General features: G+C 56.2%; 1 protein-coding gene across 4 annotated transcripts; it reads right to left on the bottom strand.

Moving 5' to 3' along the window:
* Positions 1–42: 42 nt before the first annotated feature.
* Positions 43–14,386, bottom strand: Git1 (GIT ArfGAP 1). Of its 4 annotated transcripts, none has more exons than NM_031814.2 (21): positions 14,054–14,157; positions 8,705–8,838; positions 8,155–8,267; positions 7,939–8,044; positions 7,252–7,469; positions 7,076–7,170; positions 6,699–6,741; positions 5,094–5,120; positions 4,876–4,924; positions 4,517–4,589; positions 3,927–4,024; positions 3,474–3,585; positions 3,227–3,360; positions 2,928–3,080; positions 2,580–2,810; positions 2,453–2,506; positions 2,240–2,326; positions 2,078–2,151; positions 1,770–1,952; positions 1,586–1,649; positions 43–1,455 (listed from the first exon to the last, which is right to left on the bottom strand). In NM_031814.2, exons 1-21 carry the CDS (start codon positions 14,103–14,105, stop codon positions 1,243–1,245), a joined length of 2,313 nt encoding a protein of 770 aa, NP_114002.1. In that variant the 5' UTR covers positions 14,106–14,157; the 3' UTR covers positions 43–1,242. The 4 variants fall into 4 exon arrangements, with proteins under 4 accessions (NP_114002.1, XP_038942874.1, XP_038942875.1 ...); XM_039086946.2 differs by having other exon boundaries at positions 89–1,455; positions 2,580–2,795; positions 14,054–14,386; XM_039086947.2 differs by lacking the exon at positions 5,094–5,120 and having other exon boundaries at positions 89–1,455; positions 14,054–14,386.
* Positions 14,387–15,769: the final 1,383 nt, after the last annotated feature.

Raw genomic sequence — 15,769 nt, 5'->3', positions numbered from 1 at the left:
ACACATAAGTAGCAGGGACAATGACCTGAACCAAGAACTGAATACCGGGCTGAGCCCCACCTCTGACCTCTAGACATCAGAAGTGGCACATGGTCACTTATTTATTTTTGATACAAATGTACATGACACACCTTCTGACAGCTACCCACCACCACAGGCTAGGAAGGTGGTTGGGGGAATAGCTGGTGGGTGCTGTCAGTGCCTTGCCAGCTTTTTCAGCTGCAGCCAGATCCCCAGGCCTTCTGGGTGGGTCACTGTAGGTACAGGTAGTGATGTGGGTGCTGGCCTTGCAGAGGCTAGGGAGAGGGGCTCAGTTCCACAGCCACCAGCTGAGTTGGGGACCCGGGGAGCCAGCCCCAGGCGCAGGTGCTCTGTCCTCTGCCTGGTCAGCACACTTCCCACAGGGGATGGGGAGAGATGGAGGGAAGTGGTTTTCCTTTTAAGTTTATAGGATAGGGATACAAGTAGGGGTAGCAACTGGACCACAGCTGGTGACCCTGACAGTCCCCGTCCCAGGTTGGGTAGAGGGAAGCTGACTTCCAATGCTGGTCCCACTACTCTGGTTCCCCTGCCCCTCAGAGCTCCAGGTGGACCAGGTCTCTGGCACGGCACTGCCGCTCACACACTCAGTTGTAAGAACGCAGGGACACTCAGTTACCACAAAGTTAAAATTAAGGGGTAGGGGAGAGAAAGACGTTCCAGTGTTTGCTGCTGGGGACCCTGGCACACAAGTTGGGGCCTGTGCTCTGGCAGGGGCCATTTGTCATGAAAGAGCAGCGGGGGGGCTGCTGGCTACGGGGCAGAGACACCCAGAGATAATGCACAAAGGAGGGGGTGCCTCTGCTCGACCCCCCAGGGCTGAACTGGCTCATGGGGATAGGGTGCAGTAGGCGGGGCTGCCCCACTTGGAGTGTCCCTGTCCCACCCTTTGCTGAGGGGGCCCTGGAAGGCAGGTGAAGAGCTGGGAGGGACTCCTTGAGGCTCCTGCGTATCAGCAGGGCAGGGATGCTATGTACAGAGGGAGGGGCGTGGAATGTGGGGGACAGATGGTCCTGTCACCTCACATTCCCATCCTTGGGGCTTAAGGGGGTGTGGACACCAGGGCACCTGGATGCCAGAGGAGAATGGTGGCACTAAGGGCACTTGTGCCAGTGGCTCTGTTGGGGGTGGGTTAGTGTCTGGAGTGGCCCAGCTCCCATGGCCAGTGAGGTCCCAGGGTGTGGGTAAGGGCAGGGAAAGTGGTCACTGTTTCTTCTCTCGGGTGGTGATGGTGACCAGCTGCTTGGCAGCCTTGGCGATGTCATAGGCGCACTGGATCACCTGCTGAGTCAGTAGCTGGAAGTCCACAGGGGCGCCAGGTTCTGGAGGCACTGTCTTCCGGCATTCACTCTGCAGCCGGTAGGCGCTGGCGTTGAGCAGCCGCAGTGAACTGCGCACAGGCTCCAGGGCTGGCCTCTGGAGGGAGGAGGGAGGAGGATGAGCCCTGGACTTTAAGCCAGGTTTCTGACTGGCTCCACCCAGGCAGCTTACCTGCCTCTGCCCCACCCGAAGGCCCTCCCACTCTGCTTATCTGTGGCCCCTGTACCTTTGGGAAGAGAGAGGCCATCTCAGTCACAGCCAAATGGATCTTTTCTGAACAGGGCACAAAGCTGTCAGGGAAGAGAGAAGTTGGATGAGGGATTTCTCAGAGTCCCAGCATCAGAGGACCCTAGTTAGCAGTACCCTCCACCCAGTAGTCACAGGTTAACAAGAACCTGTGCCCACCCTACCTGTCATGTTTGAACTCCTGGGCTGCCCGCAATAGCTCCTGAATGTTCTTGGTGACCTGCTCTGTCTTTAGGATGACATCTTCTGTGCTGGGGAGCCCGGGGTCTGGGTCTCCATCTAAGCTCTCCAGCTCAGCGTGCAGCTCATCCTCCTTGCTCAGCTCTAGGAATCGCTTCCCTTCAAGTCTAATCCACGTGTGGAGAGAAAAGGAGCCATTCTAGTCACTGACGGCCTGCCTGCACCTGCACGGCTGGGCCCTCACCACCTCCCCCCGGTGCTGGCAGAGCTGGGAGGACCCACAGATGCTCACCCCAGCAGAGGCTCTCCACTCTGTGTGTTCTCATAGTCACTCTCTGCGCCACTGCCGTGGCGTGAAAGCTTGCTCTGGAGGGGGGGGGGAAGGGTGATGGGTGAGCACACAATCTGGAACTGTAAAGCCCACACCATCCCTGGGCACTGGGATGAACATTACCGCATGGCGACTTCCTTCTTGGGAGCTTGACAGCAGTGGGGAGGAGGGAGTGAAGGTCACAGAAGAGGCAGACACCCCCTTCCGGATCTGAAAACCAGGGAAGGGCCAGAGTCAGTTCCCACTGTAGTTCAGTGTCCCAGTGCAGCTTCACAGCTATTGGGGCTGGTGACTCACTGGTGCAGGGTTCACCCTCCGTCCCCAGGTCCTGCTTACCCGGTAAAGGCCAGCAGGGACATGTACTGAATAGATGGCATCATCTTCCAGCTCCTGAGGGAAGCAGAACAGTGTCATGATAAGCTGTGACCCTATTTTCCCCAACCAAGGCCAGCAGGCTACTCACTGTGCTGTGGAAAGGCTGGAGCCGTGTGGCGAGCTCATCCCCAGGTGCACCTCCAAAGGGCTTCAGGGCGGAGCCTGGCTCATACATAGAGAAGGCCTGGCGGTCCCTGCGATGGGTACTTCCACCAGGGCCCATGAGTGTGTGTTCTGCCCGTTCACTGGGAAGTGAGGGTACAGGCACTGGTCCTGGTGGCTGCCGGAGCTGCAGGTTCTCTGCCTGCAGTTTGTGGATCTGAGTGTACATAATGGTGTCCACCTCTGGGTCAAGGTAGGTACCACCTTTGGAAAGGGTGACCCCACTCCCAGAATCTTGGATGCTTTTCTGCCACTCCCCGGCCACAGTGCTCACCTCCCTCTGCAGCTTCCGAAGCTCGTCACTCAGACTGCTGTTGACTTTCATGAGCTGCTGCACTTTGGCCTCGGAGGTAGCCAGAGCCTTCTTCAGCTCCAGGTACTCCTGCAGCGTCACAGCCCCATCCGACAGATCTGAGGAGTCCATGCTCTGCAGGGACAGAAGCCAGTCAGTCTCAGGGACAGAGGTTGACCAGTGCTATAGGTCATGGAGTTAAAAAACATGGAGCTGGGTCTAGAGAGGCCAGAAGGAACAGAGGAGACTACGGGAGGGAAGAGCAGGGTCAGTTTTCAGACCCTGGCACGATTGTTCCGCGTGGCGCCAGCACTGGGCAAGGGCTCCTGGTCTGTGTCTTCGTCAGAAGCCACACTATCGTAGTCGTGCTGGTCGTCCAGGTCACTTTGGTTCCGTGCAGACAGCTCGAGGTTGTCTAAAGACAGAAGACCTGTGTCTCAGGGCTTGCTCAGTCACACACATTTATCGCGTGCCTGGGCAGAGGTGACCGAGGCCTGCAGCACCGCCGTGGCCTGCTCGTGCTCCCACCTGTGGGGCTGCTCAGACTCTTGCCCTGCTGCCTCCGTTTGGCCTCACTGAGGATGTCGATGATCAAGGTGGCAAACTCTCGGGCATTAAAACGAGCCAATTTCTGTCGTCCCTGCGAGGCAGAAAGGGCAAGGCCAGAATAAGGGACCACAGGTCTGGTTGGCTCAGGGGCTGGAACAGGACAACAAAGCAGGACCCTGCCATCCGCCTATTTGTAGCTAAAACACCCAGCCCCACATCAGCAGTGTGGCAGCCCAGGTCAGCAAAGGCACCCAAGGGAGCCCTTAGGAGGCTGAAGTACCCACCAGTACTAGAGAATAGCTTCATGCCATTCCTAGTCAGATCCTGAGGGAGGCCTCAGGAGAGCCTGCCTGGGTGCCAGCTTGTCTCTGGCAGGAAGGGCAGGGCTCTCAGAGAGGAAACCATCCAGGCCTCCTGCCTATCCCTCCTCACCTGATTCCGAGTGGCTGAGTATTCAGGGTTGACTGGCAGGAAGGGCACAGCACTGCGTTCTGTCACCAGGGTGCTATGATTCTGGGTAGCTAGCCACACTGTGGGGGAAGGGCAGGGAGCAGATCACCCACTGTGAATGCACCCTCAGAGAAGAGGGGGAGGAGCACTGAGCAGAGCCCCCCAGGCCCTCCTCTATTCAGACTGGGCCAGTGTGGCAGGAAGCAGGGTCTCCACCAACACAAACTCTGGGCCAGGCCCAGTGAGGCCCGCCCACTGACAACACAACAAGGCAGGGCCCACCAGGCCAGACCCAGAGTTTGGGTTGGAATCTGGCTGTGGCCAGGGAGGAGTGATGCAGGGTAGGGGTGGAGCATGGCTGAGGAGACAGCCAGAGTGGGAGGCAGCCAGAGCAAGATGAGCCCCAGTGCCTGGTGGGTAGAGAGGCGGCTGGCTGCTGACAGCTTAGCGCTGCCCAAGGGTGTATGGGGGAGGGGGTCGTGTGTGACAGGGACTCCAGTGGCCTCTGAGCAGCACCCCCTTCCCTGGTTCACTGGGTCCTGGCTCTTTGTGGCAGGTCCCTTCTCCCTCACCTGCATCATTTTCTCTCCGGTCCACTTCGTCATACACATCCATGGCGAGCTCCTCAAAGAGCCGGTTGCTGAGCTAGAGGCAGAGAGGGGGCCCAGGGTCTGTCAGGAGGCTGTGTGATGTGGGAAGTTTCATGACCCCGCTGTCACCCAGCCTGTCCTAGAACTGAGGGGTGGGTGAGGTTCTATGTGCAAGGAAGAGTCCAGGTTACTTCCTCCTCCCAGAGGCGAGGCTCTGGACACACACTTGGAGGGCAGAACCAGGATCAAGACAAGGGCATGGGGAGGTGACTGGAGGGAGGAGCCTGGCAAGGCTGGAGAGGGCTGCTCTAAGAAGTCCTAGCTTGTTGAGGCAGACTCACTGCTTGTAGCTTCTTCTTGGCAGCTTTGGCCAATTCAGACAGATCCAAACTGTGGACAAAGGAGGGAGGAGAGAGGCCAGACATGAGGGACGGTCTGGGCCCTGCTGGTTACCTCCCAAGCATGCAGGGAACTCAGGGAGATGAGACCCCGAGGTCACACACCAACCCCCCCCCCCAACACCCAAACTTCACAGCCTGCAGCCAACAGGTGTGGGTACCTCTGAGACATGCACTTTTGCCGAGATCTAATCCAGGAAGGCAGCAAAGGGAAGAACAGGACAGAGCAGCAATTACCCAGGGGCAGGCGGCTCTTGCCTTCCCATGTCAAGCTCAGACACATCTCCACACACACCCAAAACAGAACACGCAAGAGACTTTGCCTCCCCAGCTTGTTTCTCTGTCCACTCTCAGCTACAAGAAGCCATCCCCCATTTCCTTCTTCCTCAGACCCTAGCCTCGCCTCCCACTTCTGCCCTGTTTCCTCTGGTCTGGGCTTTTAGACTTCTAGGCTTGTCTTTAAAATCCTTTTCTCATCCAGCGGCAGAGTGCCTACATGTCTGGCCACACGCTCTGTCTTAAAACAGTTCAATAGTAATGTGTACATCAAATATAAATATAGTTCAACCATACTTCTTCACAATGCTTTCTTTAAAAAATGCTAAGTACTTTGTATTTTTTGTATTAATTATTCTCAATATTCCCAAAAGGGTAAGTATTAGCATTGAGATGACCAAGGCTCAGGCTAGGCAACCTGCTTCAAGTCATACAGTAACTTACTGCCACATATCCATTCCAGCCATGCTTGAACTCCGTCAGGATGGCTGTGCCCTTGCTGGGATTCCCCACGAGGTTCATGCTCACCTGGCTCTCCCAGTCTCATTCCCTCACATTGTGCTGTAGTACACAAGTTGCTTGCAGTTCCTACCTCTGCACCCTAGCACCTCTTGCTGATGTCCTGCCTGTTTAGTTGTAGCTCAGGGCAAGGTGGCGTCTGCATTACCTTGGTGTCTCTAGAGCAGCAGCTGGCTCTGAGGAGGTGCTAAGTTACAACCACTGACTCTACGTCCCTGTGTGTGTGTTGACTCTGCACGCGCGCACTCACACACACACACACACACACTCACACACACACACACCCACCCCTAGGCAGATCAGATTAGAGAAGAAGAACTGAGTCTCAGGGTCTTGGAACAGGGGAGTTCTGGGTTTAGGAATCTGAGCTGCACAGCCTGACCCATCTGCCTGCACAGGCTATGATGGAAAACCTCTCCTAATGCCAGGGGGTGCTGCCTGGCATCAAGTTGTAGTCCCCTGAGGACCACTAGGTGGCGCCAGCGCATTCTTGTCCTGTAAACTGAGTAAGTGACTGGGGATATCCTCCACTGCTGAGTTATCTTGGGGCTGCTATGATCAGAGGCAAAAATTCACCATTATTCCCCTGCACACTGCACAATGGAGGTCTGGCCAGTATTTCCAAAGTCAACAAATTCCCTGTAGTTATCTTCTCCCTACAGAGGGAATTACTTCATTCAAAGCCTACATGGCAGGTAGTACACAATGGCCGAACCTAGTTAGGTCTTTCCTTGTACCTAAACCCTCCAGATAATAATCACAAGGTTCACGCGGACTGTTGGATGTTGAACTGACACTTCTCGCCTGCCTTGAGGTCTACAGTAATAGGGACTAGGCTACAAATTCTGTGTTGCTAGTCAGTGCAGGAATAGGGTGGGAGGGCAGGCCTCTGAAGCCTGGAAAGGGGCAGGGCTCTGGGTCAAGTCACCTTGACATCTAATAGCTGGAAAGGGCATCAGGTGGGCACTCACCTGTCAGCCATCTGTGGGATGATGTAATGCCCATTCTTGTGATCTGAACAAAAATAAAAATGCCAAGTCACTGATAGCAGGTGGCACCAGCATCCAGGAGCCCGCTTCCCACCATGAGCAGGGTGTGACACTTGAAAGTATCAAAGGGAATGGAGGTGGGCAGGACACCCCAAGAGCATTGGAAGCTGGCTGCAAGTCAGGCCCACCCCCACTCCTTGGCCCCAACATACTTGCAGCAACCCAGAGCCTGCAGCAATTTCACAGGAGCCAGTTGCCTAGCAACACAGTTCCCCAGCTGGCTTTGTCACTATGGCACCTGCTGCTGGGTGTGTCTGGTCCCACCTGCCCGGGCCTAGTCAGGCCCATTCTCTGCTCACCAGGCTTCCGTCCACAGAGGTAGAAGGCCAACCGGTCAGTGAGCTCATACTGGCACTCAACTAGCCTTTCTGCCAGTTCATGGTGCCCCGCCTGCCTGTGGGGAGGGGACATGGCTCAGCCACACAGCAGCAGTCACTCCCTTCCACCTAAGCCTCATCCTTTAGCTGATTCTCACCTGGCATAGTCAATGGGTGTGCGGCCATTGACATCAGGGGAGCCTGGGTCAGCCCCATACACTACTAGCAGCTCAGCCTGCAGTGTCTGCCCTGCCTTGGCAGCCACGTGTAGAGGTGTAGTGCCCTTTTCTGGGTGGAAGAAGTTGGCCTGGGCACCCAGGGAAAGCAGGCGCAGACAGGTCTCCAGGTTGCCTGTTCGCACACTCGAGTGCAGTTGCTGCGAGGAGCAGAGTGTGCAGTGAGTGTGACAGACACACGTGTACCCAAGAACCCCCCACCTGGCTGCTCCTCGCACACCTGCCAGCTCCAAGGGGCCTTGCCAAACCTGGGCCCAGAGGGCTTCCCACTAGAGGACAATGCCAATTAATAATAGCAGCTGCCAGTCACTACCCTCCATGTCTTTGCTTGGAGCAGACACTAGCCAGAGGTAGGTCCTGTTACTACATTCCCATTTTACAGGTGAGGAAATGAAGGTCTGGATAGCTAAGCAAGGACTCCAGGGTTTCCTATCTTTCAAGTGGCAGATGGGAGGCCTTGTGCATCCACTTGGGAGTGGAGGCCTCTTAGCCATCAGCAGTCTGACAGAGCTCCAGAGAGTCTGCACTTACTGTTTTCCCTGACCTTATGCTGCCTCTGGGACCTATGCCTCAGGGTGTCATGGGTGTGGAAAGAGGGACCCCTCACACCTTGCTGAGGTCTTTGGCGGTGACCCCATCATCATCACGGCAGGGAAGCTTGTGCACAAACGCCAGCATCTGGTACTTTGCCCTGATGAACTCTGACTTGATGGGGCTGCATGGAGCACACAGGAAGCAATGGGAGCAAGAAGCTTAGGGAAGCGACCTTTCAGGCCCCTGTCCCAGGGCACACGGCCTGCCCACCGCCCCTGCAGCCCCACTCACTGGACTTTGTCTTGGGGGTTGGCTTTGCGCCGGCCACTTTGCACTTGTGCAGGGTCCAGCAGGGAATGCTCCCAGATAGAGTTGGCCCCGTTGCTGGCAAGCGTGTGCACCATCTGTGGGGCAGAGATGCCAAGCAAGAGAGTGCCCACTGTGTGCTGGGCACCGGGGGAGATACTCTCAAAGTGCTTGCTGCAGCTGGAAACACCACTAAAGGTCCTACAATGTGCCCAGTATCCAGTCAGGCCACCCAAAGTCATGGGTCCCATTTAGCACTTCAAGCTGGCTTACCTTGGTGGGTTTGCCAAGGTTCAGAATGTTTAAGCAACTTGCTCGATACACTGTCCAACACAGGAGGAGTCCAAGCTAAAGAGTAGACACTACAGGGAAAGGGGCTGGGTGGAAGGACTCAGGATCACAGTGGCTGCTGTCCCTTGGAACTGCATATTATGAACAGGTGTATGTGTGTATTTGTTGGGGGGCTGAGGGTAGGGGCTCGGGGATACCTGGGCACTGCACACTGGGAAGAATACTGTCTGGTTCAGTCCCCTACCTGTAGCAGCGTAGGAGGCCAGGCGCTGTGGCGAAGGTGTTTGACAATGGAGATGTGTCGTCCCAGGCTCCGGTGCACACTGCAGCACTCGTCACAAACCAGCACACCTCTGCTGATAGATGCCCAGCCAGGGTCTGGGATGGGCAGAGGTGGGAAATCAGTAGGAGCCAGTGGAAAAGCCCCACCTCCTGAGCACACAAGCAGGCCTGGCACACGCTTAGTGCTTCAGGGTATGTCTACTCAGTTTCCCCAGGAGCGTAGAAGCTGGTCACTAGCCCTTTCCTCTAACTCCTATACCTCTGGGAATGCAGGCTCCCCAGTGGGTGCACTGGGGACCTCAGTGGATACAGCTTCCTACCCCACGGTCACTGTGATCAGTTGCACAGCCTCTCCTGATGGCTACCCAGCCATTCCATGGGGAGGCAGGAGCCCTGATGCCACATATCACACAGTCCTGGGCATGTTCCTGTTAGACCCCATCTGACAGAGTTGAGAGGCTCCCATCTCATGCCACCATCACTGTGGGTTTGCGGCCTTCGGGACAATGGGACTAACCTTGTCTGAGTACTGAGAATTTACTGACCAAGTATTCTATGATTCCTTTCAGAAGTGCTATCTTGCTCTACAGATGAGGATTAAATGGCTCAAAGAGGTCGAAGGGCTTGCTCAAGGTCACACAGCTAATAAGGAGAGCTGCTGGAATACAGAGCCAGACACCTCAATGCCAGAGACCAGGCCAGGCCTAAAGCTGCTGCCCTCTGCTTCTGCAGTCTCAGGACCAGTCTAGAAGCCATTCTCCAGTCCTTGTGGATGAAATGAACGTGGGAAACGGGAATGGGGGCTAATGGGTAGGAGGTTGGGCCTTCAAGGGTAGTAGAGATGCCACTACATCAAGCCCCTCTGGAAAAGGGGAGGAGACAACTGCACTCGGCTCAGGCTACAGAAAGGAAAGGTCATGGGGGAGAAAGCGGCCATTGTGTGCTGTCCAGAGTGGGGGCAGGGAGTTGCTCTTCCAGGACACTGTGCTCTGCCCAGGCCCCCACCCAGGCTCAGGAAGCCTTGTTCTGGGGGATGGGGCTGGCTCTCTGCCTTGTCTTATTAGAACTCAGGACGCTCTTAGAGACTGGAGAAATCTCTCCCAACCATAAGGCAATCTCGGGCCCTTGGAGCCAATGTTACCATCAAAGTTCCCAGAGTCATGAGCAGACTGAGTCAGGGCTTAAGTTCTGCCCATGTTGGGGGTACAGAGTGGAAACAGGAAGTGGAAGCTGTCTCTGGATTCAGGCTTCTTTTGGAATCTCACAAAACAAGGCAATGAGGGACGTGCAGAGTGACCACCACACACCTTCCCAGGAGCTGCTGACTTTAAGAACTGGGGAAGGGACCAGCCACCTCTGCCAAGAGGGGGAGCCCTAGAGTACTTTTGTGTCGGTTTCACCCAAACAATGAGAACCACGCCCCCCCCAGGGCATGGAAAACTCCCTTCCCCCACTCCCAAACACCACTGGGTCAGGGGGTCTGCCTGCCAGTCACCTCCTGCAGCCCAGGCAGGAAGCGGGAAATGATGCAGCCTAAATTCCTCTTGTTGAAGAGGTAGGGTTTCCTGTGAATGGGGAGACGCCCAGGCCAGGATCAGAATCAGGCAGTCCTGAGGCCTCCACCCCAGGCCTACAGGAATCAGCTTGACATCCAGTGCCAGTGGTCCCAGAGCCTCAAACTCTAAAGCTTTCCTGGCACCTTCTCCCTGCTTAAGAAGGGTCCTCCTTTCCCTTGTTGTGACCTCCACTGGGAAGGGAGGGCAGGGGACACTGTTGGTCTTGGTCACACTGGTGCCAGCTCATTTCTGGATGACACAGAGAGGAAGTCTGTGTCTAACAATTCTACCTGCACTCTAGGTCCAAATGACCTTGGCCAGTCAGCAGAGTTCCAAACCCCACCTCTGCCAGTTCTGAAGCGGGAAGCCAGCAAGGGTTTCTAAGAAGCTCCTTGCAGACTTGGGCAGAGGGGAGGAAATATGAGGCCTAGAGAAGGTGGTGTCTTCCTCTAGCTGCTCCATGGGTAGGTGAGGGCCAGTGTGTGTGGCCAGGTTATCAGAAGGGACATCAGGATAAGATAACTGTTGCCAACCATAGGAAGGCCTTGAAAGTAAATTCATGCCACCACCAAAAGCTACCAGTCTTCAAGGGGCCAGAAGATCTGCTTATAAAGCCCATGCTCTGGCCTCTCCCCCTCAAATCTAAGGGCCACACCCTTGGAAGACCAGAGGGAAAAAAAGCAGGCAAGAGGAATCCAAGGGGATGAAGGTTACCCTTGGGGGTGTGGCCAGAAGTGGAAGCTGTGGAGAGCTATGGAGATGTTATTTACATTGGATAGAGTGGTGGCCACATAGGCTTACACAGCCTGAAATCCACAGGACAGCCAGACATGGTAGGGTACACCTTTAATCCCAGCACTCAGGAGGCAGAGGCAGATCAATCTCCAGCCTGGTCTATACAGTGAGATCCTGTCTCAAAATTAAAAAAAAAAAAAAAAAAAAAGATAGACAGACTACAGGACACTCACTCACCTGGCTGTACTGAGTTATAGAGACTACAGGACACTCACTCACCTGGCGGTACTGAGTTATACCCAATACAAGAAGCAAAAGCCAGCTGGGCAGTGCTCATGCACAACTTTAATCCCAACACTCAGATGGCGGAGGCAGAGGCAGGTGGATGTCTTTGTAGACAAGGCCAGCCTGGTCTACAAAGTGAGTTTCAAGACAGCCAGGACCACATAGAAGAGACTTATCAGGAACCGGCCTAACCACCCCTACCCCTCCTCCCCAAAAGCAAGAAGTCTACCCATTTGTCCTTGTAAGAAGACTTCTGAGTGTACATTACCCTGCAGAATACTCCCCAGCTCTGGTCACTTATAGGCTGGGTATCTGGAGGTCTTTACCCCAGTCTGTCAAAGTGTAAGGCTGACTTAAAGGCTGTGGGTTGAGGGTTAGGAAGTGAACACTTGGGAGCCGGGTCAGAGTGCTTGGGACCAAGGCGATGAGGCAGAGTGGGCAGAGGAAGAGAAAGGGGATAACTGACATTCTTTTTTTTTTTTTTTTTTTTGGTTCTTTTTTTTTTCGGAGCTGGGGACCGAACCCAGGGCCTTGCGCTTCCTAGGTAAGCGCTCTACCAGTGAGCTAAATCCCCAGCCATAACTGACATTCTTCAGTGCACCCCAACTCCTGTTCTGTCCTAGACTCCAAGGCAGGCAGGGGCATGGCACCTGGTGAGGTGGCACAAGCTGCCACAGCAGGTGCATTGTGTCCAGAGGCCTTGCAACATATTCGTACCTGTCTCTGAAGGGTGGGTCTCACCTCTTACCTCCCTTATACTCTTGAGTTAATAAACTACAAGAGACTCCATGACCCCACCCCATGATCTCACGACATAGCCCTGGCTGGCCTGGGGATCTGCCTGACTCTGCCTCTTAAGTGCTGGGTTTAAGGGCACGTGCTGCCATACCTGGGCAATACAGAGGTCTATCACAGTGACGCTGTGACTTTGGGCTATCCTGGGATCTATGAATAGATGAGTTATATTTTCTCATACATCACATACATGGAATACGAGAATGCCAAGCCTTCTTATCTGGGATGCTTATAGGCTCAGATCAAGAATGTCATGATCGGCCAGACCCAGTGTGGTATAGGGCAGTCCTGACAAACACCAGCACTTGTACCTGGGGAGTAGTTGCTGGGCGCTAAGGTGGGAGAATGCCAACATTCTGCCCCTCAGCTTGGTCACCTGCGTTCTGCATCAGAGGGAGAAAAGAGAGTCCTCAGGCAGGCCTGCCCCGGTCACATGAGGATGGGGGCTATGAGCTCAGTGGCCTAACATCTAACACACCCTGTTCCTCCCAGCCCTGACTGGGTGTCCAGAGGCTCTGGCCAGACAGACACAGACAACAAAAAGATAGCTGCTCTATCTTTCAGGCCTCTGCTCCAGAAGCAAGAACACAGACTGGGAAATGCAAGGGTCCTCAAAATCCCAGAGTGAGCAAAGCTTCACAGCGTAAGCTGGAAACAAAGGCACTACCTGAATCAAGGCCTTCCTGATGTTGGCCAGGGAAAGGGAGCGGTCATTTCCAGCTAACTAGGGGTATGGACACCCGTCTGTAAAACATGACATATCCTAAGGAGGTCTCGGAGTCAGTCATCTACAAGATATCCCATGCTCATGGCTCATGGCCAGCTACCCACAACTCCCAACACTCCAGTGTAGACCACAAGAACTACAGGACCATATTCCTTGGGCTCACAGTCAGATCTTGGGATTTTAAGGGGTGACTACAAGGTACGGGCCCACAAACCAGCACTCCACACTCTCACCTAATCACATCTACACTGCCCAGAGTCCACAAGACCCCAAGCCTGTATGGAGAGACTGCTTCTTTTATAGAGGATGGGCAAAGCCCAGAGCTTCCTGCTTCCAGCCAGCTGCTGAGTCCCATCACCTGCTGTGTCCTCCCACAGAAGGGATCAGCCTGGTGAACTGCTGCCCTCCATTCACTTCCTCAGCAAGCCAGGGGGGTTTCATACCAGCTCAGACTGACTGACTCTGCTGGTTAGTAGGGAGGAAGCAGTGTGTAAGTCCAGTCACCTCAGGAGTCAGCCGGACAAGGGGAGCCTAAGCACCCCTCACCACTTGGCCAATGAGCTAGAAACCAGGAGGGATCAGTGTTTAGACTGAGCCAATACCTAGCACACCTTCTCCAACAGGCCTACCCGGAACAGGAAAAGCTGAGTCTAGATGTTCCCAGCCACTAGCAGGCCTGGAGATGCTTCCGGGGAAGATGCCCATGCTTAGATTGTCCCTGAACACCGGGCCCTCCAAGGAGCCCCAGCCTTGGGAAGCCGGGGCTGGAGTCCTAGAGTAGCCACCCCTGTCAGGTGCTCTCTAGGATCCCATATCCAGGCCCCTTGCCTTCTACCGCTCCGGCGGGCACGCGGACCATGTGAGCAGCAGGTGCAAGACGCGGGGGTGGCAGGGATGACACAAACCATACTAGCGCCCACCTCCCACAGCCTGCCGGCCTCCGCCACAGCCCTCCTGACACACCAGGCTGGCGCTTCCGTCTGGATGCCGAGATGGAGGTGGGAGGCGGTTCCCCCCATGTCCACCGGCTCCAACGCACAGCGCCCCCCGCAGCCGGCCCTCCCGCCAAGGACGCCGCTCCGCAGTGGCCCCCGCCCCGCCCTCCGGCCCCGCACGGCGCTCCCGCCAGGCCTCGGCGCCCGTCCGGCGGCGGCGGCGGCGGCGGCGGCGGCCTGCGGCGCGGTCCCGCCCCCGGCCTGGTCCCGCCGCTTACCAGGGGCGCTGCAGTCCGCACACACCTCCGCTCGCGGCCCCTTCCGGGACATCCTCAGCGGCGAAGCGGCCGCAGCCCTCTGGGCCAGCGTGGGGGGCGCGGGCGGCGGGCCCGGGCGGCGGCGGCGGCCCTGCGGCCCGGCCCGGCTCCCGCAAGGCCCCGGCTAGGCTCCGCGCGCGGCCAACCGTCCGCCCCCGGGGCTGGCCCGGAACCCGCCGTGCCCGCCCGCCCGCTCGCCCTCGGGCGCCCTCCGCCCCGCGCCGCCCCGCGCCGCCCCGCCGCCGCTCTCCGCTCTCCCCGCCCCCTGCGCGGCCCAGGCCGCTCCTGCAGGAAGCAGCGAAAGCCCTGCCCACCGGGGGAGGGGCGGCCCGCACCCCGCCCCGGCGCTCCGCTTCGCTCTGTGGCCGAGCCTCTCGGAGAAAGGAAGCCTGCGCGCAGGCGGGAGTGGACCGGGGTTCTTAAAGGAGCCGCGGCCCGCTCCAGCAGGGTCTGCAACCGAGACACTCGCTAGCACTTTGACCTTCACTTTCCGATTGGGGAGTGGTCCAGGGGACTCTCGGTCCAGTAACCGCGAGACGGACGTGGTGGGGATTGCGGTGGACAGGAAGCATCCCCAGGCACAATACTTCTAGCTGTCAGAGGCTGGATTGGGGTGAGGTGTGTGTTCTGGTTCCCTCTGTGTCCAAGTCAGTGTCCATTTGGGTCTGTGGCCATAGCCCTGTGGAGTGCACTCACTACCACCAATATGGACGGCCAGGTGCCCGAGAGGTCACTTAAGTGTGACTCCCTCCCTGAGGGACTAAAAATACATCATTCTTGTTTCAAATAGGAAAGCAAAGAGTCTAGGTGGTTATTAAGAGTGACCACTGTGGTGTGTGCACCAGCTCTAACTTGCTATCTGTTTCATGTGCATCAACGACGTTTCTGGGCCGCCCAACGGGTGTATATGTAGCCTGAGCATACGCTTAAAACACACAGGGGCCAATTTCTATAAGGATCTTTTTCCTTGGACTTCTCATGGAGGGGGGGGGGTAGGAACTGAAGTGCATGCTGTACGTGGGTGCACCCCGCACTGAGCATGCTCCCCCATACACGTGTGACCCGTTTGTGCCCAGCCCCCACCCCTACAGCCGCAAAAGGGCTGTCAGAGCACTCAGCTTATGGAGAGGGCAAAAACACACACAACACCAGGTGGGGGGGGCAGGTCATAGGGAGAGAGGCAGGTCAGTAGTGACATAGTTAAGGGAAAGTTCCCTCGGTGTCAGGGATTCCTGCTCAGTAATAAAACGGAGGTTTGGGAGGAGTCCTTGGATAGGGGTGCCTGAGTGGGTCTATTTCTCCCAGCAGTGGCACAGCAGCAGTGACTTGTGGGTGGGCAGGCTCCTTCCCTAGGGGGAGACAAGCAATGCTTATGAGTCACACCACCCAAAATACACGCTAAGTTCCATCGCCTTTTGCTGCAACCCAGATTGACAAGTTTGTTTGAAATTGCGATCCACAGGATATATTTATAATCTCACCTTAAAAAAAAATCTTGCACCCCCCCCCCCGCCCAGTCAGCAGCTCAGCAGGTGGGGCTTCTGACAGCAAAGGGTGATGGTTATGCCACCCCGTGCTGCACTCATACCCAAAGGTCTGTAGGCTTGGTGGCCCCAGCATTAAAGGTGGGAAGCAGTCTGGCAGCTAAAACTGGGCGCGCAGCCCAGGAGCAGTGGC

Source organism: Rattus norvegicus, chromosome 10 (genome assembly GCF_036323735.1).
Source record: "Rattus norvegicus strain BN/NHsdMcwi chromosome 10, GRCr8, whole genome shotgun sequence".
NCBI lineage: Eukaryota > Metazoa > Chordata > Mammalia > Rodentia > Muridae > Rattus > Rattus norvegicus.
The sequence above is the reverse complement of the archived record's forward strand: the minus strand, read 5'-3'. Positions and strand labels throughout refer to the sequence as shown.